The sequence below is a fragment of the Equus caballus genome, chromosome 4 (genome assembly GCF_041296265.1).
Source record: "Equus caballus isolate H_3958 breed thoroughbred chromosome 4, TB-T2T, whole genome shotgun sequence".
Classification (NCBI taxonomy): Eukaryota; Metazoa; Chordata; class Mammalia; order Perissodactyla; family Equidae; genus Equus; species Equus caballus.
The window spans coordinates 45,501,046-45,526,136 of record NC_091687.1 but is presented as its reverse complement, the minus strand read 5'-3'; the positions used below and the strand labels follow the sequence as shown (position 1 = coordinate 45,526,136).

The window sequence follows — 25,091 nt, the reverse complement described above, 5'->3', positions numbered from 1 at the left end:
GAAGAACAAACAAAGCCCAGAGTCATTATAAGGAGGGAAATAATAAAAATAAGAGCAGAAATAAACGATATTGAAACTAAAAAGACAGTAGAAAGGATCAATGAAACAAAGAGTTGGTTCTTCGAAAAAATTAACAAAATCGACAAACCCTTAGCCAGACTCACCAAGAAAAGAAGAGAGAAATCTCAAATAAATAAAATTAGGAATGAGAGAGGAGAAATCACAACAGATACTAAAGAAATACAAGGGATCAAAAGAGAATACTATGAAAAACTATATGCCAACAAACTGAACAACCTAGAAGAAATGGACAAATTCCTGGACTCTTACAACCTCCCCAAACTGAACCAGGAAGAAATGGAGAATCTGAATAGGCCAATCACAAGTAAAGAAATAGAAACAGTAATCAAAAAGCTCCCCAAAAGTAAGAGTCCAGGACCAGATGGCTTCTCTGGAGAATTCTACAAAACATTCAAAGAAGATTTAATACCTATCCTTCTCAAACTATTCCAGAAAATTGAGGAAGATGGAGTACTCCCTAACACATTCTATGAAGCCAACATCACTCTGATCCCCAAACCTGACAAGGACAACACAAAGAAGGAGAACTACAGGCCGATATCACTGATGAACATAGATGCAAAAATCCTCAACAAAATTCTGGCAAACCGAATACAGGAATACATCAAAAAGATTATACACCATGATCAAGTGGGATTTATACCAGGGACACAGGGATGGTTCAACATCCGCAAATCAATCAACGTGATACACTACATTAACAAAATGAGAAACAAAAACCACATGATCATCTCAATAGTTGCAGAGAAAGCATTTGACAAGATCCAACACCAATTATGATAAAAACCCTCAATAAAATGGGTATAGACGGAAAGTACCTCAACATAATAAAGGCCATATATGACAAACCCACAGCCAACATCATACTCAATGGACAAAAACTGAAAGCCATCCCTCTGAGGACAGGAACAAGACAAGGGTGCCCACTTTCACCAATCCTATTCAACATAGTACTGGAGGTGTTAGCCAGAGCAATTAGGCAGGAAAAAGAAATAAAAGGAATCCAAATAGGCAATGAAGAAGTAAAATTCTTGCTGTTTGCAGACGACATGATCTTATATATAGAAAACCCCAAAGAATCCATAGGAAAACTATTAGAAATAATCAACAGCTACAGCAAAGTTGCAGGGTATAAAATCAACATACATAAATCAGTAGCATTTCTATACACAAACAATGAACCAACAGAAAAAGAACTCAAGAACTCAATCCCATTCACAATCGCAACAAAAAGAATAAAATACCTAGGGATAAATTTAACCAAGGAAGTGAAAGATTTATACAATGAAAACTACAAGACTTTCTTGAAAGAAATTGACGACGACATAAAGAGATGGAAAGACATTCCATGCACATGGATTGGAAGAATAAACATAGTTAAAATGTCCTTTCTACCTAAAGCAAACTACAGATTCAACGCTATCCCAATCAGAATCCCAAGGACATTCTTTACAGAAATTGAACAAAGAATCCTAAAATTCATATGGGGCAGCAAAAGACCGCGAATTGCTAAAACAATCCTGAGTAAGAAAAACAAAGCCGGAGGCATCACAATCCCCGATTTCAAAACATACTACAAAGCTACAGTGATCAAAACAGCATGGTACTGGTACAAAAACAGGTCCACAGATCAATGGAACAGAATTGAAAGCCCAGAGATAAAACCACACATCTATGGATAGCTAATCTTCAACAAAGGAGCTGAGGGCCTACAATGGAGAAAAGAAAGTCTTTTCAACAAATGGTGTTGGGAAAACTTGACAGCCACATGTAAAAGAATGAAAATCGATCATTCTTTTTCACCATTCACAAAAATAAACTCAAAATGGATCAAAGACCTAAAGGTTAGGCCTGAAACAATAAGTCTTCCAGAAGAGAATATAGGCAGTACACTCCTTGACAGCAGTTTCAAAAGAATCCTTTTGGACACTATAACTCCTCAGATGAGGGAAACAATAGAAAGAATAAACAAATGGGACTTCATCAGACTAAAGAGTTTCTTCAAAGCAAGGGAAAACAGGATTGAAACAAAAAAACACCCCACTAATTGGGAAAAAATATTTACAAGCTACTTATCCGACAAAGGATTAATATCCATAATATACAAAGAACTCACACAGCTTAACAACAAAAAAACAAACAACCCGATCAAAAAATGGGCAGAGGACATGAACAGACATTTCTAAAAAGAAGATATAAGTATGGCCAAGAGACACATGAAAAGTGTTCATGATCGCTAATCATCAGGGAAATGCAAATCAAAACTACACTAAGATATCACCTTACACCTGTTAGATTGGCAAAAATATCCAAAACCAAAAGTGACAAATGTTGGAGAGGATGTGGAGAAAAAGGAACCCTCATACACTGTTGGTGGGAATGCAAACTAGTGCAGCCACTATGGAAAACAGTATGGAGATTTCTCAAAAAGTTAAAAATAGAAATACCCTATGACCCAGCTATCACACTACTGGGTATCTATCCTAAGAACCTGAAATCAGCAATCCCAAGATGTTCATCGCAGCATTATTTACAATACCCAAGACGTGGAACCAACCTAAATGCCCAGAAACTGAAGACTGGATAAAGAAGATATGGTATATATACACAATGGAATACTACTCAGCCACAAAAAAGGACCAAATTGTTCCCTTCGCATCAACATGGATGGACCTTGAGGATATTATGTTAAGCGAAATAAGCCAGACAGAGAAAGACGAACTCTGTATGACCCCACTTACAGGTGGAAGTTAACATATAGACATGGAGAACCGATCGGTGGTTACCATATGACTCAGCTATTCCACTACTGGGTATCTATCCAAAGAGCTTGAAGTCAGCATTTCCAAAAGTCCTATGCACCCCAATGTTCACTGAAGCATTATTTACAATAGCCAAGACATGGAAGCAACCTAAGTGCCCATCAACAGATGAATGGATAAAGAAGATGTGGTATATATATACAATGGAATACTACTCAGCTGTAAAACAGAACAAAATCATTCCACTTGCAATAACATGGATGGACCTTGAGGGAATTATGTTAAATGAAATAAGCCAGTTAGAGAAGGATAATCTCTGTATGACTCCACTCATATGAGGAATTTAAAAATGTGGACAAAGAGAACAGATTAGTGGCTACCAGAGGAAAGGTGGGGTGAGGGGTGGGCACAAAGGGTGAAGTGGTGCACATACAACACGACTGACAAACATTAATGTACAACTGAAACTTCACAAGATTGTAACCTATCATTAACTCAATAAAATAAATAAATAAAAAATAAAAGCAAGATCCAATTATATACTGCCCGCATTTTAAATATATTTTATAAATGTTAAGAGGTTACCAATCCATTTGCACTATGTAGCCATATATCTACAGTTTGATTTAATAGACATAATCTCTTCTCAGTAAGAAAAAAATGATACATTATGTTATAGAAGGACATCTTTTCTTCCATGGGCAGTGGCCTGATAACTTAGGGTAAGTTCACATTGTGGTATGTGGGCCAGTATCTATGCTTGTTTTTAAGAAGGTAGGGTGTGGGAGGGTGCATTTTATTATGTTTACCCAGCACACAGCATGCTTTCATAATGTATAAAAGGATGAGGACAGGAAAGAGGACAACATGAAAGGATAAGATTAAGAGGACGACTACAGGAAATTTCAGGGAAATGCCCTAAATTTTCACCATCTTTCCAACAAGAGTAAAACAGAAGGGAACCTTTGCCAGGAATCCGTTTTTAACCACAGGACAGTAAAAACAGAGAGAAAATAGGTGAACCGGATACCCCAAATCATGCCTATTGATAATAAAAAGGGAAAACGAGAGTTAAGAGAGTTGTAGTATAATTTGCCCTCTGTACTTTAAGTGACACCATAGTTCAGATCAGGGAAAAGCAATCTCTTTCATACAAGGTGTATTCTGTCAACAATTGGAGAAACTGAAGAAAGACGTTGCTGCTCCATTTGAGCTTTATATAAATTCAAGGCTGACACTTTCCAAAGTAAAAGGAAAAACTGGGTAACCCAATGTAGGGAGACTTAGAGAAAGTAAGACAAGGCAGAAGTCCTCTGTAGATCAAGTGACTAAGTTACAGCTAAATGCCTTCTAAAGATCCTAAGCAGGCAAAAGGGGATACTACCTAATGAGGGAAGAAAATACGGAAGCTGGTTATGCATTTCTTCTTTAAGCTGCTGCCACACCGCACTAACCTGTAACATGCAGTAACTTGCTGTTTGGACATCTCCAGTTCTGTCAACATAACTCTCCATTAAGTCCACTCCATCTTTAGTGAGGCCTGTAAGCAGTATTCCTTCCAAATTTCCAGCCTCTTTCATTTCATTGGTCAACTTTTCGATGTATCTATTTAACTGGAAAATTCAAAACGATTTTTCTGAAGCAATACATTTTACCAGATATTTTGTACTACAAAATTTCTACATTTGTAGCAATTTTACTCTTAAAGGAAAAGAATTTAAAACAAAAGCCTTTGCAAAAGTCTAGATATGTGACCTGTAAGAAGTCTGCATCTATTATAAATTGCAACACAGTATCCAAGATCATTTAAAATACTTTTTTAAAAAGGCTAAGGCATTCACTATGTTTTGATAATTATTCTATAAAAGAACTAAAAGAGGGTTTACTAATTTAATTTTAAAGAGAACTGTCCTCATTTTCTGCAAAGTTCTTTCCATCTACTATAGTCGGATGTAATAGACTCATAGAATCTGAGTTGGAAGGGAACTTCAAGATTATCAAAAATAAATAATAAAAAGATCATCTCTTGTAACATCTTCCCGACTTCATCCCACCCCAAACTCTAGCCAAGATTCCTCTATATTCCCCTAGCACTTTCTGCTTATTATACAACTTAGCACTTTTGTATTACTAGCTGTTTATGTGCATTTCTCTCACTATATACACAGCATATGCATTCAGTACCTGTTTATTATATTAGAAAATGAAGGAATCCTTTTACGGCATCCCTAATAGGTGAGTTTAACATCTTTATCTACTGATTAATCTCATTCCCAAAAGCAGAAACAAACTAAAATATTAAGTCAGCATTCTTAAGGAAATCTAGTTACAACACATTTACAATATCGTGACCTAATAAACTATAACTTTACTTTTCAGAAGGATTTATATATAAATCTCACACATACATATTTATACATAAAGATTAGTTTCTTAACCCAGGGACAGTAAATATTATTACTTCAAATAAAGAATTAAATCAGTTCTTACCTGACTATCACTAAGGAATTTACAAGCAAATGCCACTCGGTCACGTACAGCAACCTTGTTTTCATACTGAAAAGAAGAGAAAGAGCAAGGAGTTACTTGTAGGTGCTATGAGTTTTAAATCTTTGCAGCCTAAGTATTTTATATACCTAATATGCAATTTTATTTTCAAATGTATTAATAAGTTATTGTGTATACACTGGCAGAGCTGTTGATTGCCTAAGATGCCATTTTTAATTTGTCTCTCAAAAAACTGAGTGCTGAGATTATTTTCCTTGAAAAGTAAAGATTCACCTCTTAAATACTGACCAATTCAGTTTTAAAAAATTCCAGTTCAGTCTTATATAACTCCAACATAAAATAAAAGCAATGATGTACAGTTTATCAAATTTAAGATGCCATCTAATCGTTCCATCATAGAAATTAGTTGTGGGAAAAGTGAGGAAATCTTTCCTTGGCTGCTAAGTTAATCAACAAATTTAGGAAATCTGTGAATTACCAGTGACTATACTAGTGTGAATACACCAGTACAGAATCTAGAAAGAATATTAATAAATGTTTCTAAATACAAAGCAATAAGTTTTAAAACATATCCTTTTAAGTAAATAGGCATACTTTTGTGGCTATAGTAAAATACTCATATAGGTGGTTTGTGGCAAAATTTTCATAGGCACGATAAATAAATTTTTGTATACTTGTCAATATTATAAAACACTATTTTGAAAAATGTTCACTATAAATGTGGAAAGGTACAACTTTGTCATAAGTAAAAAACAGTTTAAAAATGAAAAAAAGACCTTATTTCCATTGAAGTCATTCTCTGAAATAGTTTTCCTCCTTTAAACATAAGATTACTTCAGTTGATACCTATCTTAGTGTGTTTTCTCATTCATGAGAAAATGAATATGGTTCTGCCCTAAAGAGGGAAGATGTTTGGTACAAACTGAATTTTAACTCTTAGATTCAGGCGCACGTGTTACAATTTTGATCCTAGAAAGAGTTATAAATACTATCTGCCCCATTTTACAGCTGAGAAAACTAAAACCCAAAATTTAACTGACCAGCTAAGTTAAGTGGCAGAGCAAGAAATCAGGTCTTTATCTTCTGATTTCCCAATTCAGTACTCTTCACTAGATTACAACTTACCAGTTTTTTTAAAAGAACATTAATTATAATTATTTACACATAAAGTATAACTAGGTACACTCTTGAAACAGTTTGGAAATATGAACTTCCTACTCAAAATAATGTATCCCTTACCTAACAACCCAAATTTAGGTATAGGAAGAGTATTATAAGAGGTCACAATTTAAAATACAGAAATTTAATATTTAGACAATATACTTCTCTACCAATTTACAATTTGAACAATCTACTTCTTTTTCTAGCCTTCATCATTCTCTAACACTTCCTGAAAGCATTGTTTTATTTCTTCAAGGTACAATATTTAAAGTCTTCTGTTTAAAAACAAAAGAGTAATAACAATAAAAACAAACAAACAAAAAACCCAACATCCTCTTGGATATTTATTTGAAGTTGCAGAAAAGCTCAATAGTATTTTATTAAAAGTAATGGACAAAATAAATAAACTAAGGAATTGCCAAAATGGACACTAACAACATTTACTAAAATTTTCATTAAAATACCTCAAGAAGTACATGTTTCTATAAATTCGTAAGGACTGACATTTAAATCAATTATTCAAGAAATGTATATTTTATAAGAAATGGCAAACACAGAAAAAATTTCACATTAGAAAGCTCTTTGTAGTGCTAGAAAGCCGCCCAGCAATGCGAAAAAAGTTGTGGTACTCATGTGAAGCTTAACACTCAATACCTGAGCCTGATAAGCAAATCTCACTTAATTCTTTCTTCCCTACTTTGTGATAAAAAACCCATTTGGTGATGTGGTCACAGGTGATTAAAGCAAGAGAGGAAAAAACAGCAATGAAAGATGAAATAATAAAAAAATAAAACAGTCTGTATAAGTAGAGTGATCATATAATTTCTCTTCCAAACTGGGACATGTCTGAGAATGACAAATACTAATTCAGACAAGATACATGGTCATTCTGACCATAACCGATCATATTTTGGTTTACTTAAACAAAAAAACCCACACACACACTTTTGTGTGTGTATGTGAGGAAGATTCACTCTGAGCTAACATCCACTGTCAATCCTCCTCTTTTTTTGCTTGAGGAAGATTAGCCCTGAGCTAACATCTGTGCCAGTCTTCTACTGTGTATGTGGGATGCCTCTACAACATGGCCGATGAGTAGAGTAGGTCCTCACCCTGGATCCGAACCTGCACACCAGGGCCGCTGAAGCGGAGTGCATGGAACTTCAACCACTCAGCCACAGAGCTAGCCCCACAAACACTTCTGAAAAATTCTATTTCAATACAAAATTTATGCTTATATAGTTGTAGAATTCTAGAGCTGGGTTCTTAAGCTAAAGGATGAAATCCTATTCCTTCTATGTCTGCAGATTACATTATTAAAACTATTAAAAAAATCAAGTTCAGTTTGCTACCAGCTAATTAACTTTAGGTTGGGGATCACATTCAAGAAGAGTTGCCCCAAAAATGTTTAAGATAGTTTATTTTAAGTAATATAAAACGCATCAAAATATAGTAATATTTTATGCAACAGATATTTGAACATTTTAACAGATAAAAACTCCTATCTTTAAAGGAAAGTCTTGTGAAACAGAAATTTTCTCACCAGTACTCCATCATAAGATCCTGTTTCACTTGTCAGAAATGCAAACATGACACAGAGATACGGGTTGTTTAATTGTAATCGTAGAGTGCTGCACATTTCTCTCCAAAGTGAGTTCTTCTCATCCGTACAGCCCGATAAAGCCATTGCTACCACGTTAAGATTCAGATCACCTGCAGGTTAAAAACAGCCAGCTAATCAAAGTCATCAAAGCTTAATATCTCCTTCTTCCAGTTCTTAAACCATAAACAAAGATGAGAGGGTGACTTTTACCCCTAGAAAAATAAGCCCACTAGAACAAGGGTTTTGATTCAGACTAGAAAATATGATAAGCAGCAGAAGCAAAAATTTCCATTCTTTCAAAACTTGTACCCACATTGCAAACCCTGTGCAGGACAAGTATATCTTTTAATTTTCAAGTCCTCATTCCAGGCAGGTTCCTATACAGTATGTTACTGCTTAGGGCCTAAATGAAGAAAAGTGGAACCATCCTACCAGAACCATTGCAAACTTTATCAACAAGTTCACAAATGTTGTGATATTTCAAAGGATTGATAGTAAATATTACTGTATCTCAGGATGCAATTTTCAAAATCTTTTCTTCCCCGATTCCTAAATATCCTAATGTACATACTTATGTTTATGTTTTAACTGCAAGGTACTGAAAGCCAATATTTCAGCTTCCTTATATTACTATACTTTAAATTTTCCTAGGACAAAATTAACTATCAGAATTACCATAGAATTGTATTTAGACACATTTGCAACAACACATTTGTTACCAATAGTCTTTTAAACATTTGTTCTTAGTAGTTTATCTGGCTGCTTCTAAGCTGTTAACTTGGCAGTCAGCCCTATGGCTGCCTAGCCTTCTGACACAAGCATAGCTACCAAAGAGGAAAATAAATTCACCTTTAACTTTTACTCTTAAGTATTGTCTACATTTATTATAGCAGCTTTTTTATTCTGTTTCTTGATCCTAATCATTTTCTTTCTTTTCCAAATAAAATGGCACTTCTCACTTTATGTTAATAGCCTTGTTCTTCATTTCTATAAACTTTCCCCAAGTTACTTCGTGCTTGCTTCCTCTTCCTACTCTATCAAAATAGATTTAAAATCTTTTAAGATTAAACACCACCACCACCAAGAACAACAAAGCAATTAGCTTCTTTGAAACCACTAACTAAGAGTCAGAGTTTCCTAAAAGTCAACAAATAACCATCCAAAAGACAAAGTATAAACTAAACTATACTCAAGTCTTTGCCATAAAAATGCCTGCCAGCTAAAGTAGTCCTAATCTCCAAGAAAATATTTTAAAAACGTATCTTTAAAAGAAAAAAAATTGAAAATGGACACATTTGAGCATTCCTTATATTAGAATGATAATCAAGACATATTTTCTTTTTTACAGACATAAACCAACACATAAACAAAAGGGATGGGCTAACATTTACTTTCGTAGCTACAGTTCTGTGCTAATTTTGCTTTCAAAATATTTACATAAAAATACTGATAAGATTTTTGAAAATTATCAGCATCTTTTCTTTAAAGGATTCTATGAACTACAAGTATCTTAGAATATAACCTAATACCTTTTTCTGAAGATGCCCCCTCATTCAGGATTTGGATTGCTCGTCGAATATCCAAGTTGAACAACGCCACAGCAGCAGCTCTCTCCCATTCCTCTTCTTGTACAAGGGAGTTCAAGAATGGCCCCACATCCGCATCTGTTCCTTTCTTTATCCACCCACAAAGCTGTAAAGCTAAGATTCTCTCTTCATTTAAATTCTGAATATCAGTTTGCTTATCCAGTCCACTCCAACTATGTCTGCTGCTTTCCACCATTCCTAAAAAGAGAAACATTTTTATATTAATTGCTTATTATTTTTTGAAATCTATTTGGAAAGTCAGTTTTACAGAGAAGTATTTCAGCATCAGATTTTGAATATGTGACTTCTCAGCCACAATTTTATGACAGCATAAATATAAAATATGCCACAAACAAAACATATTTTACATGTTGCTAATTACAATAGCTTCTCGAGTTATCAAAAACAGCTACTGGAACAAGAGCGAATGGTCCATGGACCAAGCTGAGTCACTGCTTCAGAGAAGCCTCCCTGACCACCTAACCTAAAATAGGCGCCACCTGCTGTCATCTAACTAAGCATTGTTTCCTCTACTTCCTTCAGCACTAACATAGGCTCCCATGTTTCACCTACTAATTTATCTTTCAGTCTTATCTCTTCTCCTACTAGAACATAAGCTCCAAAAAGGCAGGCACCTTGTCTGTTTTATTTCAAAGGTATCCCCAGTGCTTGAGATCCAGCAGACGCTGCCGCTCTCTCTCCTTCCCCTACTTTCTCCATCTGTCTGTCTGTCTTTCTGTTTCTGTATGTATGTGTATAAACCTATATATGAAAAAATGACACCATAAACATTAAAGTACTTTGAAAGGTTAAAGTAAGTACTAAAGCTTAAATAGAATGGGACTGATCTGAAGGTGTTTTCCCCCTTATTAAATCAGGAGACTTTATATTTTCATTCTCTTTTCATAAGGAATCTAAATAATTCTTGTAGCATTATTTAGATTGCAATTAAGGCAGCTGATCTTAATGGCAGGATAATTTCAGTTAGGATGATACTTGATGTCAAATAAAGGTAAAACAAAGATAACAGTTAAGGACTCTATTAAATGCAACTCAAATTTTTAAATGTTTTAGAAACTCTTACCATCAAAATTGCCACTATGTAATTATCTATACTTATTTTAGCAAAAAGGATTTTCAGAATAAACTGAATTAGAAATTAGGCAGCTAAAATGTCCAACATTACAAATGTCTTGTATTAGTAGTAATTTACATTTGTAATTTACAGTAATTCTACACTTATATAACTACATATGATACAGTAATTATAAATTTGTAAATAACTACATCACTAACAAATACATAGGTTTTAAGAAATAATTTAACTTGTCTGGTAGGCAAATGGGCTTGTGCTGCCCCCTGGTAGCCACACCCTTGTATAATCCCCTCCACTTGAGTACAGGTGGAATCTATGACTTGCTTCTAAACAAGAGAATATAGCACAAGTGAAAGCATTTGCAGGTGTAAGTAAAGTTATTCAGTTGACTCTGAGTTAATCAAAAGGAGATTATCCGGTGTGGGCCTGACTTAATCAGGTGAAACCTTTAAAAGAGAGTCCGGAGGTAAGAGAGGAGGAGCAGGAGAGAGATCCTCCTGCTGGTCTGAAAGTAAAAGTTGCCATGTTGTGGGAGGGTCTGTTAAAAGACCATGTGGCAAGGAAGCCTGAGCTGCCTCTAGGAACTGAGGGTGGTCCCTGGCTGATAGCCAGCAAGGATACCTCAGTCCTACAACCTCAAGGAACCAATTCTACCAACAAGTAAATGAGCTCGAAAGAGTACTCCGACCTCCAGAAAGGAACAAAGCTTGGCCAACATCTTCATTTTAGCTTTGTGCGACCCTGAGCAGAAGACCCAGTTAAGCTGTGCCCAGACTCTGGACCCATGTAACTGATGGGACAATAAATGCAAACTGTAGAAAACTAACATACTGTACAAAGGTGACTATAGTTATACTTAGTCTGATAAGGCATTAAAGCAATAAACATAAGCAAAAATGAGAAAATACTAAAAATAAAATCAGTTGTCATTTGCAAGTCAAATATGTGTATATGTATAATGCAAAACATTATTTCTTAAAATTCATTTAGTTTAAGTAACTGGAAAGAGTAAAAACAGTACATAGGAAAAGTCTAAACTCTCCATCATACCTAATTCATACTTTTAAATAACTTGTTTGATTATATGACGTTAGGTTATGGCAAAAGTCTACAATATTATTCATATTAGGACACATTTTAAATGATATATCATTGCTTTATGAAAAAGTTTCAAGATGAGTTACTTGTAAAATTTCAGAAATTTTAAAAAGTTAAATAATCTAGTAGAATTACTTATTTTTAACCTTACTATTGGAAACTGTCGCCAATTCAGGTCAAGGATTTTAGAGGAGACTTCTGAAAAGAAATTTTCTTCCTTTAAGAGAACCCCCTGCCCATCAAAAAGAGGAAGCATGATGCTCCGTTAGCAACCATGAGGGAAGTCAGTTGAGTCAAAATCACTTTTAACTTATGCAAATAAAAATTTAAAAACTATGAGAAAACCTTGAATAAATAATAAAGTTAATAAACACATGTTAAAAATTAAACAAGGCAGGGCCAGCGCAGTGGCGTAGTGGTTAGCTTCAGCGGCCAGGGGTTCGCTGGTTCAGATCCCGGGTGTGGACCTATGCACTGCTCATCAAGCCATGCTGTGGCAGGTGTCCCATATAAAGTAGAGGCAGAAGGGCACAGATGACAGCTCAGAGCCAATCTTCCTCAGCAAAAAGAGGAGGATTGGCAGTGGACGTTAGCTCAGGGCAAATCTTCCTCAAAAAAAAATAAATAAATAAATAAACATTATTTTCCCAAATAACTAAATTGTTTAGACAGAATGTAGCTATTAAATTTCAGGTAGAACAAGCTGCAGATGTACTGTAAAGTATTTATTTTCCTAACTCTCCTATAAATTTTGGATTCATTGCTGAAGATAACTAATGGTAAAAATAATAATTTTAAATAAAAAAACAGCTATTTTTCAAACAATTCCTCACAGTTTAATAATGTTCCAGGTTTTTTACAGTTTTTATTGTCTAGAAATTCTATCATGGAATAGAATAGAGATCAATATATATGAACCCAAAGAGTTAATTTCACTGCTAGGAGGCAGAAAGATATCCTGTAAGTCAAGTGCATAGACATTATGTCATGTACTTTGGCGGCTCAGAGACCTCCTTATAACTATGATAACTATCCTATAGGTAATTAGGGTTATCAAATAAGCAAAGTGATATTATTGTGGGTTTTTTTGGGTGTTTTTTTTTGGTGAGGAAGATTGGCCCTGAGCTAACATCTGTGCCATCACCAGTGGTCTACACCTCTAAGACTTTACCCATTCCTTTCATGGACACACTCCAAATTGTTCCTCCTCCAAAAAAGCAACATTCTAACCACAATCTCATAGCCTTTCAGAAATCTCACTTCTATATTCTTCAACCTCACAATCTCTTGACCACTCATATCTTTATTTATCAGTCTTCTCCTGTCATTTTCCTCCCTATCCAACTTAGATCCCAAGGACCAACAAACGAATCATTCTCTTGCTAGTATCCTTAATTCCCTTCTCCCATTGTCCTTTATTCTATCTTCTGGTAAAACAACATTGCCCCACAATCCTTCACTGTTTCTCAAAAAAAAACTCCCTCTTCTCCGTATCTTCTTTCCACCTCCCTGCTCCTACTCAACAAGCAAATCTACTACATCGAGAAAATAGGAACGATCAGGTGGAAACCCCCCAGCCTCGCGTCAGTGAACCTTATACAACTTGCACACTTTGTCCCTTTCCCTCTGGCTAACAGGAAGAAGGTGTACATCCTCCTATCTAAAGACAATCTTTCACCTCTGCTCTGGATCCCATTCCCAAGAATTTTACTCTTCACCCTCTTTCCTCTGCATCTTCAACCTCTTTCTATGGGCCTCCTCATGCCAGCATTGAAACATGCTTAAATCAATCTCATGTTAAAAACAAAAACAAAGCAAAAAAAAGGCCTCCCTTGACCCCAGATTTGCCTGCTGCTACTACTATCTTTTTATCCTCCTTCATGTAGTCAAATTTCTTGAAAGAATTATTTAAAATGGATGAATTCACTTCTTCAGCCTACTCTAAATTTCTTGCCCACTGGACATCTCCACCTTTCTATCTCAAATTCAGCTTACTCAAAAATAAACTATTCTTCTCAAATGCACTTTTCCTAAGTTACTCCTGTCCTAACTGGTACCAGTATAACTCAGTTTCCTAACCTAAATATATGTATGTTATCTTTCACTTTTCCTTCTCCTCCATCCCCTTTAACCAATTGATCATTAAATTTTGTCCCACCCTCTAATCTATTCACATTTCTCTAGCTTCTCTGCCACTAACCTTAGTAAGAAAAGCATTATATCTTGCCTGATTACTGTGGCTCCTGAGATCCATGCTATCAATCTTGATCCTCTCCAATTCATTCCACACACAGAGTGACAGCTCCAAAACACAAATTTAATTCTATCACTACAATTTAAAATCTTTCCTTGGTTTACCATTACAGGATGATAAATCTCCCTAAATCCTTACCATGATTTCTAAGTCCTGAGTTACCCTATTGCTTGCTTTTCTAGCCTCCATTCTTTCTTCATGTCCTTTCTCATGCTCTGTTCCAGTAATACTGGATGTGTTATGCTCCTTCTTCTCTGGGCTCACTGCATATGATGCTCCCTGCCTGGACGTCATCTTTGCCTTTTCCTCCTCCAGAAACCTTCTCTAATCCCTATGACCAGATTAGGAATTCTTCTATTCATAACTGACTGTTCTTCCTCATGTTGTAACTGCTTATTTACTTATCCATATTCTGAACTAGAATGTAACCTCCCCAAGAGCAGGGATGCTATCTATTCAGTCTCCGTGAGGAAAGAGACTTACCTATTTTGTTGATAGTTATGTCTCCAGTTCCCAGGACAATTCTTGGCACATAGTGAGCAAGTAACAAATACTTGCTGAATGAATAAATTTACCTTACACTGTAGTTGTAAGAATTACATAAAGTAACATGAGGAAAGCAACTAGCATGTCTAATTCATAGTAAGCGCTCAATATATTTTATTTGTCACCAAAGTTAAAATTTAGCTGTGTGCTCTAATAAACTTGTACGTTAGATTACTGTGGACAAAATGACTCAATGTGTTGACTTACTGTGTGTTGAATTATTAGAGACACAATTAGAGAAAGAAGTGTAGCCAGATAAAACAGAAGACTAATATGCAGGAGAGCCATCTTTGACAGTCATCTCTCTATTTTTCACCTTTGGGTAGGAGAAACAAAAATATAAACCAAACCAAACAAAAAGCTGAAAGTCTAGCAATGAGGAAATCTTTCCAACAACAGTAGTCATTTTTAGTCTGGGTAAAGACTACTGTTGATTTAAGTCAAGATACTCAGTTTGTCTCTACCGCACCAGAAGCATATAAAGATATTCCACCTTCTCCCTTGCTTTTCCTCAAAGGTAGTTCATTGGCTTTCCCCTAAAATATACCAAAATACAACAAAAATAGAAATAAACCTCAGAGTAACTGAGAACACAAGGTGGCCTCACCTACTATATAGCCAAAATACTAAAAATTCTATAAACTTGATGTTTCTTTACAGAAGTGGTTCTAAGATCATGAACCATGGTACTCAGGTTCATTTATAGGGGTAACATAGTAAATCTACCCTTTTACTTATATTATCAAAAATGGCAGTTTAATTGAATTCATTCATTTTATTATTTATAGTAGGAGTTACTTTTTGGTGGAGAGCTAATGAGAGAACACTAAAATGAAACAGATCAGATAAGTCTACTGCATCTCTCAGCAATGCGGACCAAAGCAATTTGAAAGTCCTTTAAAAACAAAACACACTATAACAACAGTTTAGTTGAAATGCTTAACCTACTCTTTTTAAAAAACGGCATTTTATTTTCTATTTTGTATTACTTGTATAGTATTTATGAAAGTCCAAGTTATAAAAACCAAGTTGGATTTTTACTTCTACTATTACTCTTTGACTAAATAACATGAGCTACTTTTCTAGCAGCTTGACTTGGGCCCAAATACCATTGCTAACAAAAGCTAGATACTGAATCCTAGGTTGGGGGGGGTGATTATAATATAACCCACAATTTAATTCCAATAAAAACAATAAGAACAACTGTTTAAATAAGTTAGTGAAAAAATAATGAGTTTGGCTCTTTTGTCATCTTTATTTTATTCTTAAACAGTTTATCAATACCCATCCTACATTAATTCATACATTCACTCAATCATTAAGGACTATTTCGGGTAAGGCTCCTTCTGGTAAGGCCATACTTCATGTCATTTAATGACCGTGCCATTAAGTAGCTAAGGGAAAATATTTGGGCAGGAAAATGAAAAGAAAGACTTCTTTATTAGAAATCTTTTAATTTAGTTTTTATAAAAGCAAAATACTGTAATAAAACCTGAAGTAACAACCAGGATCCTACAAATCATCTAATGTAATACCTCTCGAAGTGGATCTTCAAAAAAAGTAATACTGAGTGAATAGATTTAGAAAGTCAATATCACTTAAAGAATTCAAGACTTCCTCCAAAAAAATTTTGGATATAAAAACAAATTATGCATTTAACTCAACAATTCACTAAAGTATCTAATCAGAAATTTTTAAAAAAGAACATTTATGTACACTATCCTGAAATAGCTAAATGATGGGGAAAAATAGGAGTAGAAAAATTATAAACAACTGCAGAAAATAAAACGGAATTTTCTTACCCAAAGATGATTTTACAATTGATTTAATTCCTGCATAAACCAACGATCCTTTGTTGCCTGGAGACTTCTGATCCATATCCTCTGTATACTGCTTCATAAGTATTTAAATGCATAGGAAATACTAGTAGTGATGCATAATAAAAATTTCAAAGCTAAATTTCTTTTGATTTGGAGCCAATTCATAATAGGCATCAATGAAAGTAAGCTGGTTCTACCTCTCTTGTAGAGATACAGTTTCTTCCTCCTACATGATCTGCAAAGCAGTATTTCAAGTTCAACAGTTTTAAACAATTTTACTTTGTAATTTTAGTATTATGTAACTTGTATTTGCATATAAAACATTCAGCATTATATTTACAGACTGACCTTTCAGTAAACTTCAAGAACATTTCTATCTGATTCATTTCACAAAATTCACAACGCAAAGGATATAGTGCAGAGTATACCAGAGTGACTTGAGCTGTGGATCTTCATTTCCAGCTAAAATATGGTTTCTCCACACCTGTTCTGTATCAAGTCCATACCTTGATAAAGCCCGAAGGCGCATCTTTGTTGCTATATCTTTTTCTAAGGAATTATCATTTTCTTCTTCTGCACATTCATACAAATGACGACCACAAGCCCACATTAAAGATGTAATTGGGCTCCAGGCAAGAGATATCCTTTCAAAAACAGTGAAGTCGGACATTGTTCGGTTGGGAGTTACAACTATCATTCGATTTTGACTTGTTGGATGCCAAGCAAAGGAAGCAATATAATTGTCACAAGGTTGCACACTTCTTTCAATTATTGTGGGTTCGGTTTCATCCCCAATGGGAGTGGGTGTGTGCTGCATATCATATAATCTAATAATATTACTATCCCTTGTTAAAGTGGCAAGCAGACCAGTCCTAGTTGGACACCATGCTACTTTTGTTAAGGGCTTTGGTTGCTCAGTCAAAGTCAAAACTGGCTTCTCGAATTTCCTAAGATCCCATATTGCAACCTGACCTTCATAGAAGGAAGCAACACGATCATGGAAGTATGGGTCTACTGTCACCCCCTGAACAGCTTTTGTATTTACAAACATCTTTTGGCTTGTATTCCGAAGATCGAATATGGCTAAGTTACGATGCATACCAGCAAGGAGAAGTTTCTGGTCTCGTGGAAGCCAACAAAGAGAAAGACAGGCATCATTCTGTCCTAATTCATAAAGTGGTTTTGTTACTAATAATGTTGTTTCAGTTTCACCTGCTGAAAGTCTCACTTTCTCCATGGGAACTATATCAGGAGTATATTTGCTGCAGATATCCCATATCAACACTGAAAAATCAGCTCTATGTTTATCTAGACCAGCAGCAAGCCAGTTACTATCCAGCGGATTCCATGCAAGGGTATTACATTGTCGTGCATGTTTTGGAACAAATTCTTTTCCTATCAAATCTTTGAACTTTGAGTTATGATCTTGACCAAGACTTGTAAGAACAACTCGACCATTTGCTTGTCCAACTGCTAGGAGACATTCAGGATCATAATTGAGATACCAGGCAACACATTTCATGTAGGGTGTATCTGAATTTATCGACAGTAATGTAGCCGCAGAGTCTTCAGATAAACGTAAAGATCCGGCTTTGAGTTCTGAATTCACAGTAGATTCCACATGATAAAGGCTCAGTTCTGAGTCACACACAACAAACCTATCAACCTGGTGTGGTGCCCACAATATATCAGGTTTGGTACCACTCATGTTTATTGATGTGCTCAAAGAGTCCAGTCAGGTCCATTCACTGAAAATCTGTTTAAAAATAAAAAGTTTTAAAATGTCAACAAAATATAATTCTAAGTTGAATAAACTATTCAGAAAGTCAGGAAATTATACAGGTACCCTGTTTTTCAATATATTTATATTTCTTCTATTTGCTATGAATTCAAGACAATATTTATTAATTAAAAGGGAAAAAGAAGAACTTCCTCCAATAACATGCACTGGTAGGAATCAGAGAACTCCATTCTGGCTTTATTTCCCATGATCAATTATCTTAATTGCACTGTTACCAGCACCTTCAATTTAACCTTAGGGTTAAAAACAACTTCAGTGTGGTGACCAAATTAATAAGTATCATCCCTTTGAAGGGGGATGAATCATGTTCCCAAGCAATAGTTTAGAGCGGCACTATCCAACAGAACTTCCTGCAATCATAGAAACGTTCTATATCTATATTGTCCAACATGGTAGCTACTAGCCACATGTGGCTACTGAGCACTACCTAGTGTAAATTTTAAATTTTATTGCTTAATATAAATAGCCACACGTGGCCATCATAACAGGCAATGCAGCATTAAAGCACAATGCTACTAGTAAGCAGAGGTCTCTTCCTCAACTTTCAAGAGTAAGCAGCAGCCCTATAAGGCAGAATAAACATTGGAATGTAGTTCTATTCCTAACTCTGATATATATTAGCTATATGCCTTGGAAATGCCTTGTGTTTGGGGGTTCTTTTGTTTTCTCATCTGTATAACATAAGAGTTGGTTTAGATGAGCGTTTCCCAAACTTCAATTATTCAAGTACCACCTGTGCCATCATTTAAAATTTTTCTTTAAATTGACTCATTTCTAAAATCTGAAAATCAACTTTTACCTCATCATAAGATGCATAAACCATGGATATAATATGCTAATTATATTTTTTCCAACATACAGTAAATATATAACTATTAAACATGCTTGAGTTTTACCTAAAATCATCCTCTTTACAACCAGTGGTACACATACCGCATTCTGGGAAACTAAGTGATCATTAGAGGCTCTTTCAGTTTTCAATTCTATAAACTTTGAATAAGTATCGAAATGGGACTTTTGAAAAGAAATCTAACACTTTAAGCACAAACCAAAAACAGCTCTGTTAGAAATGTTAATTTAATAATAAAAGCTGCCTACAAAAATTTAAACGTCAGTTTCTAACCAAGTCTGGCTAGAGGGTACAGTCTGGATTAAAAATGAACAAAGATACTTACAATCTTCATGGCAACTGGTACCTGTACAACCATGTTGTCAGTTCTTAGAAGGTGAAGCTACGGTTCATTCATCTCTCTATCCTCTGTACCAGATGTAGATCCTGGCACAGACTCCTATTAAAGATTACTAAATAAATTCAATTCAAACATACTTGCTTTACTTTTTGATCTTGTAAAAGTTTCCTTCAGGAATTATCAGTCTAGAATTTCAATAGACATAAAATTTAGGTGACTGGAAAAAACCTCTAAGAATTCTTATAGTGGCTTATTTCCTTCCTTAACAGTTCTGAAGCCCAAGAATCAGTCATTTCAACTATATTCTTACTGGCACACTCAACTTCTTCATGTCCTTGCCACTTTGGGTTTGCCTTCCCCAACTCTAGATTAACCCAATTATTTACCGTCTTCTTTCCTCAACTCAGACTGCCGGGTCTCACGGCTCTCCAGACTGACTCCACAAGAAATTAAGGTATACGACATGTCTAGCCTGTGGTGCTGGTTCAGCAATTCTTTTATTCATCTTTCCACTCTGGCCTTCATGAAATTCATCCTTATATAATACCACAATGATCCTTTTGAAATACAAACTTAACCAGGTTATCTAACCGTTGCTTAAAACCCCCTAATGGTTTCCAACGGCTCTTATTACAGACTTCCAAATCTTCAACACAACCTACAAAACCCTAAGTGCTTTGGCCTCTATCTACTGCTCTGACTTCAAGGCACACCCATTCTCCTTCTTGAAAACTGTTCTAGCTACATCGTCCTTTTAAATTCCTAGACTGTAACCCCCGTGCCGCCTCCACTCACCACATCTTTGCAAACGCTATTCCCTCTGGTTGGAGCATTCTCCCTCCCTTCTTGGCCAAGTTTTAACACCTGTTCAACCTTGACAACAACCCATACTCTATCCCCTCCCCGGTCTAGGTCAAGTTACCGAGATGTATACTCTCACTGAACAGTATTTCTTCCATTTAAACCACATTCTCTGTCTCTCCTACGAGATTATAAGCTCCATAAGAGCAGGTAAAGTATCTTTTGCTCTTTATTTGTACCTCTAGTACTCAGCACAGTGTTAGGCACTTTGTAGATTTTTTTTTTTTTTTCTTAAAGATTGGCACCTGCACTAACACCCAAGACCACCACCCCCATCCCTGCCCCGGTACACAGTTGTATATTCTAGTTGTGGGTCCTTCTGGTTGTGCTATGTGGGAGGCCGCCTCAACATGGCTTGAGGAGCAGTGCCACATCCGCGCCCAGGATCCGAACCAGTGAAACATCAGGCTGCTTAGGCAGAGAGAATGAACTTAACCACTCAGCCATGGGGCCAGCCCCTAGATATTTCATAATTATTTGTTAAATGCTCCTTGTGACACTTCTCACACTGCTATCCCCTAATTTTACCAATCTCATGCTTCCACCCCACTACCCTTCCTAGTATAGGTTGGCTTCAGCCAAGAGCAATGTGCCTACTGTCAAAACTGGTTCCCATGATTGGCAAGAGCACACAGTGAGCCACCCTAAGAAAGGATCACTCTAATACACTGCCTTTCATTTATTCTGTAAATATCTATTGGGCATCCTCTATGTTCTAGACACTGTTCTAAACGCTGGGAATGCAGTGGTGAAGTGACAGATAAGGCCCTGGTTGCTATGGACTGAACTGTGTTCCCCCAAACTTCATATCTTGAAGCTCTAATCCCCCATGACTGTATTGGAGATAGAGCCTTTAAGGAGGTGATTAACGTTAAATGAAGTCATAAGGGTGGAACTCTGATCAGATAGAACTGGTACTCTTATAAGAAGAGGAAAATACCAGAGCTTTCTCCCCACCAGGTGAGGATAGAACGAAAAGGCAGCTGTCTGCAAGGCAGGAAGAGAGCTCTCACCAGAACTGGGCCATGCTGGCACCCTGATTTCAGACTTCTGGGCTCCATAACTGTGGGAAAATAAATCTCTATTGTTTAAGCAGCCCAGTCTATGGTATTTTGTTATGGCAGCCCAAGCAGACAAATAGACTAGTCTAATAAACCCTCATTCTGGTGCTGAAGTTATGTCCAACCTTAAAGAGAATTTAAAAATTTAAGAATGAGAAGGAAGAGAGGAACCTCATGCAATAGGAAGTAGCTAAGACAATAAAAAGAGCAGATACTGCCAGGTAAGCGTTCATACTCATGCCCTCAGAGGAAACCTCTTAATTTGAAGTGTCCTAAGAGCTGGCCCATCTTCATATCTCAATAAAAGATAAATGCTTAAATAAACACACTTTTTATCTAGACTTCCATTGCAGACCGCACTCTTTAAAAGATCTACAGTAGGAAAATTTGGTGCCACATGGAAAAACCCATCTTAAAAAACACAAATAGAAATTGATACTGTAATTTAGAAAACTATTTGATTTACATGACTCTCAGTGGAGAATTAGCAGCATTTCTTCTGACATTAAGCATGTAAAATATTTGTATTACTATCCACAAAATATGACTACAGTAACGTACAGAATCACAGAACTTGAGAGCCAGAAAGCCAACAGCAAACCCTTCTCATTTCACACAGGAGTTAAAGGGAAGATCAGATGTTTTGGTTCTTGTCCAACACCTCCCAACTCCCACCCTAGATTATGCATAAAGGATCAGCTACATCATTTCAAAATGAAAACGCAAGGCGTCCTTGTTAAAAAATTATTAAGAATTTCAAGACGGTAACAGCTGAGCATTAAACCAAAGTGCCAGCCCTTCTAAACGATGGGCCTTGCATGACTGCACAGGTTACATGCCATGAAGCTAGCCCTGAAGAGAGAGGTATATCTATAAGCACCCTCTGAAGAAATCTATTTCTTTACAATCCAACACACAATACAGATGGATCCTAACTCATGAACATTAACACTAGGAATATGGTGGAGAGCAGAAAAAACTGAACCTGGAGGCCGAAGACCTCTGGCCACTAGCTAGACCCTAGCAAGTCCTTTATAGTCCAAGATGAGACAGAATGCATCCTATCTCCATCTCACAAAGCTATGACAATCAAATTAAGCAAGTTCTTTGCATCACACGTTAGTGTCAGTACCATTCCCTTAAACAGCCCTGGAAGTTAGTGTTTTCAAATGTTGGAGAGATTGAAAAACTGGGGGTTTGCAATCATTATAGCTTACATTTAGATCACCTTCAAGGTTAACAAGTATTCAATTCCCATCAATGGTTTCTGAGCAAAGGAAAGCCGTGTTAATTCTGTGTTCCTCACTAGAACATCTATAAAAGCATCGTCCACCAGAAATATAGTGTGAGCCATATGACTTAAAATCTTCTAGTAGCCACAATGAAAAACTAAAAAGAAACAGTAGAAATTAAATTTAACAATATATTTTATTTAACCCAACATCAAACAATATTATCTTTTTCAACAGGTAACAACGTAAAAATTATTAGTGAGAATTCTTACACTTTATGGTACCAAGTCTTAGAAATCCTTTCCGTATTTTACACTTAGAGCACATCTCAACCCCACGTGGCTACTGGACAGCGAAGATCTATAATACTAACTGTATAAGGTATTCAATCACCCTTTCACATCCTTTTTGTCATTGTCTTCCACTTTTCTTACCACTACACATAAATAGTAGCAGTTTCAAGAAATTTCCACCATCACCACCTTCAAGGAGATGCACTGTATATATCCAAATTCCCCATAAAATATTGTTATAGAAAACGCCTGCAAACGCAGTCACTTGCTAAGCAATTTAGCAACACTCGTGGCCTAAGCGAGCAGCTTTATTCATCCTCCTAGGGAATTTTCACCACTCCTATCTATCAGGGAACCGCGTTACCCGGGCGACAGGCCCTTTAAGAGGTCTGTCATAGAGCACAACCAGAGCCGAGAGCATTGCTATTAGGGGTAAGGCAGGAGTCTGAGGGCGACTCTCACACTCCACACGCCGCGCTGCGCCTCTCGTCCAAGGCGAGGCCGCGGGGCCGCACGTCCCGCCGCGCCGGACGCTGCAGCGCGGCCCCCGAGGAGCCCCCGCGCGCCCTGAGGCTGCCCGCAGCTCCGAAGGCCCCTCCGAGGGCCGGCGCGGTCACCCGGCCGCGCCGAACGCTACTGCCCGCGCCCCGCGCCTCGGCTCGGAGGAGGCCCCGGCTCCGCCCCCGCCCGGGCCTTTCAACTGGGCTCTCCCGGTCCCCTCGCGACGGCGCCGGCGTCCCAAGCCACAGACCCGGGCCCGGCCGTCAGGAGAGCAGAGACGCGGCCCAGGCCGCACTCACCGACCTGAGGAGGCAGCGCGGCCAGCGTCCAGCCGCTTCCGGGCCGGTCGCCGCCCCTCTCGCCGCGGGAGTCCCAACACGAGCAAGATGGCGGCGCCGGGGGCGCGGCCAGTAAGCTGGGCTCCCAGGCCGGATTCCACGCCTCACCCGAGCCTCGGCCTCGGAAGGGGAATTCCCCATGCGCGAGTACCGCCCCGGGGCGGGGCCACTGCCCGGGAGGCCCCGCCTGCCGGCCGAGCGCGCCGGTGCCTCCGCAGGCCCCGCCCCTGGAGCCGCTGCGGGGATCCGGCCTACGCGGACTTGGACGGCCAGTCAGAGCTGCGGTGTCGTTTTCAAGCACTTCGCACGCTTTAGCTCATTTGATCACTTTAAATTTCGTGAAAAGTTGATTGTGGGCCATCAATGTAGTAGAAAGTCTAGAGTATTGGGTTCACGATTTATTCACTCATGTTCATTCCACAAACATGTCTTGAGTGCGTGTTGTGTGCTGGAATGCTGGGGAGACTCGAGTGGACGAAAAAGACGTGGTCCCGGCAGGAAACAGGCAATTAGTGATGCCTCGTTAGGGCTAATACAGTGCTCCACGGAAGGGGTGACCCCCTAGCGTTGGGGGTTGAGGAACGCTTCCCTGAGGACCACTAGGCTGAGAGAAGAAGGATGAGTATGGGTTTAGCCTGGAAAGGGAACAGGGCGGAGAGGGTTGGAAGAGAAGAGGCTTCTAGTGGAGAAAGAGCAAGTGCGGCCTCAGGAGGGGGGCATAGCAGTGGGGAAGGAGTGGAGTGTGGATGAATGAGCAGAGGAACTGGGGAGAGATTGAGATGCAGTATCAGAAAGGCGTTTGGAAAGGAGGTTAGTGAGTTTGGATGGACTTTCCTAAAGGCAATGATGGGGTCATTGAAGTTTTTTAACCAGACCAGTGGTGTGATCAGTTTTTCCAAGGGGAAGGGGAAAGGTTAGGTAAGTATTCGAATAAGGGATGATGGTAACCCAAACTACAGGGGGTAGAGAGAGTGGGGATGGAGAGAAGTGTGTGGCCCGGAGAATATTTAGAAGGTGGGATGAACAGAGCTAGATGATTGCTAAGTGAGTGAGGGGCAAAGAAGATTCTAGGTTTCTGGTTCCCATCACTGAGTGAACGGTGCTGCCACAGGTGTTGCAAATCTGACCTAGAGGCTTTCTTCATACGTCTGGCAATCTTTGCTAGTCTGTTTGTGCTTAAAAGTGGGTGGTCTTGGGCTTGTGGTGATTGATATAAGCAGCAAAATGAGCTTAGTCCTGATGATCTTCAAGGCAGATAGTTTTGATAAGAGGGTGAGTTTGAGGTCAGTGCTGCCTTTG

At 37.6% G+C, this 25,091-nt stretch overlaps 1 protein-coding gene across 15 annotated transcripts in view; it reads right to left on the bottom strand.

The window, feature by feature from the left end:
• MIOS (meiosis regulator for oocyte development) overlaps positions 1–24,020 on the bottom strand; it is a 45,948-nt gene extending 21,928 nt beyond the window's left edge. Inside the window, exons 1-9 of one of the 15 annotated variants that reach the window (XM_070264518.1) lie at positions 23,705–23,767; positions 22,646–22,817; positions 19,492–19,605; positions 16,930–18,271; positions 16,498–16,596; positions 9,645–9,899; positions 8,056–8,225; positions 5,334–5,399; positions 4,298–4,456 (exon numbers count right to left, since the gene is read on the bottom strand). In XM_070264518.1, coding sequence (XP_070120619.1) covers positions 4,298–4,456; positions 5,334–5,399; positions 8,056–8,225; positions 9,645–9,899; positions 16,498–16,596; positions 16,930–18,223 — 2,043 coding nt within the window. In that variant the 5' untranslated portion in view covers positions 18,224–18,271; positions 19,492–19,605; positions 22,646–22,817; positions 23,705–23,767. Of the gene's footprint in view, positions 1–4,297; positions 4,457–5,333; positions 5,400–8,055; positions 8,226–9,644; positions 9,900–16,497; positions 16,597–16,929; positions 18,272–19,491; positions 19,692–22,645; positions 22,818–23,033; positions 23,311–23,415; positions 23,592–23,704 lie in introns of those variants that run through there. The other 14 variants (XM_070264519.1, XM_070264514.1, XM_070264513.1 and 11 more) reach the window with 14 other exon arrangements.
• Between the last annotated feature and the right edge of the window lie 1,071 nt (positions 24,021–25,091).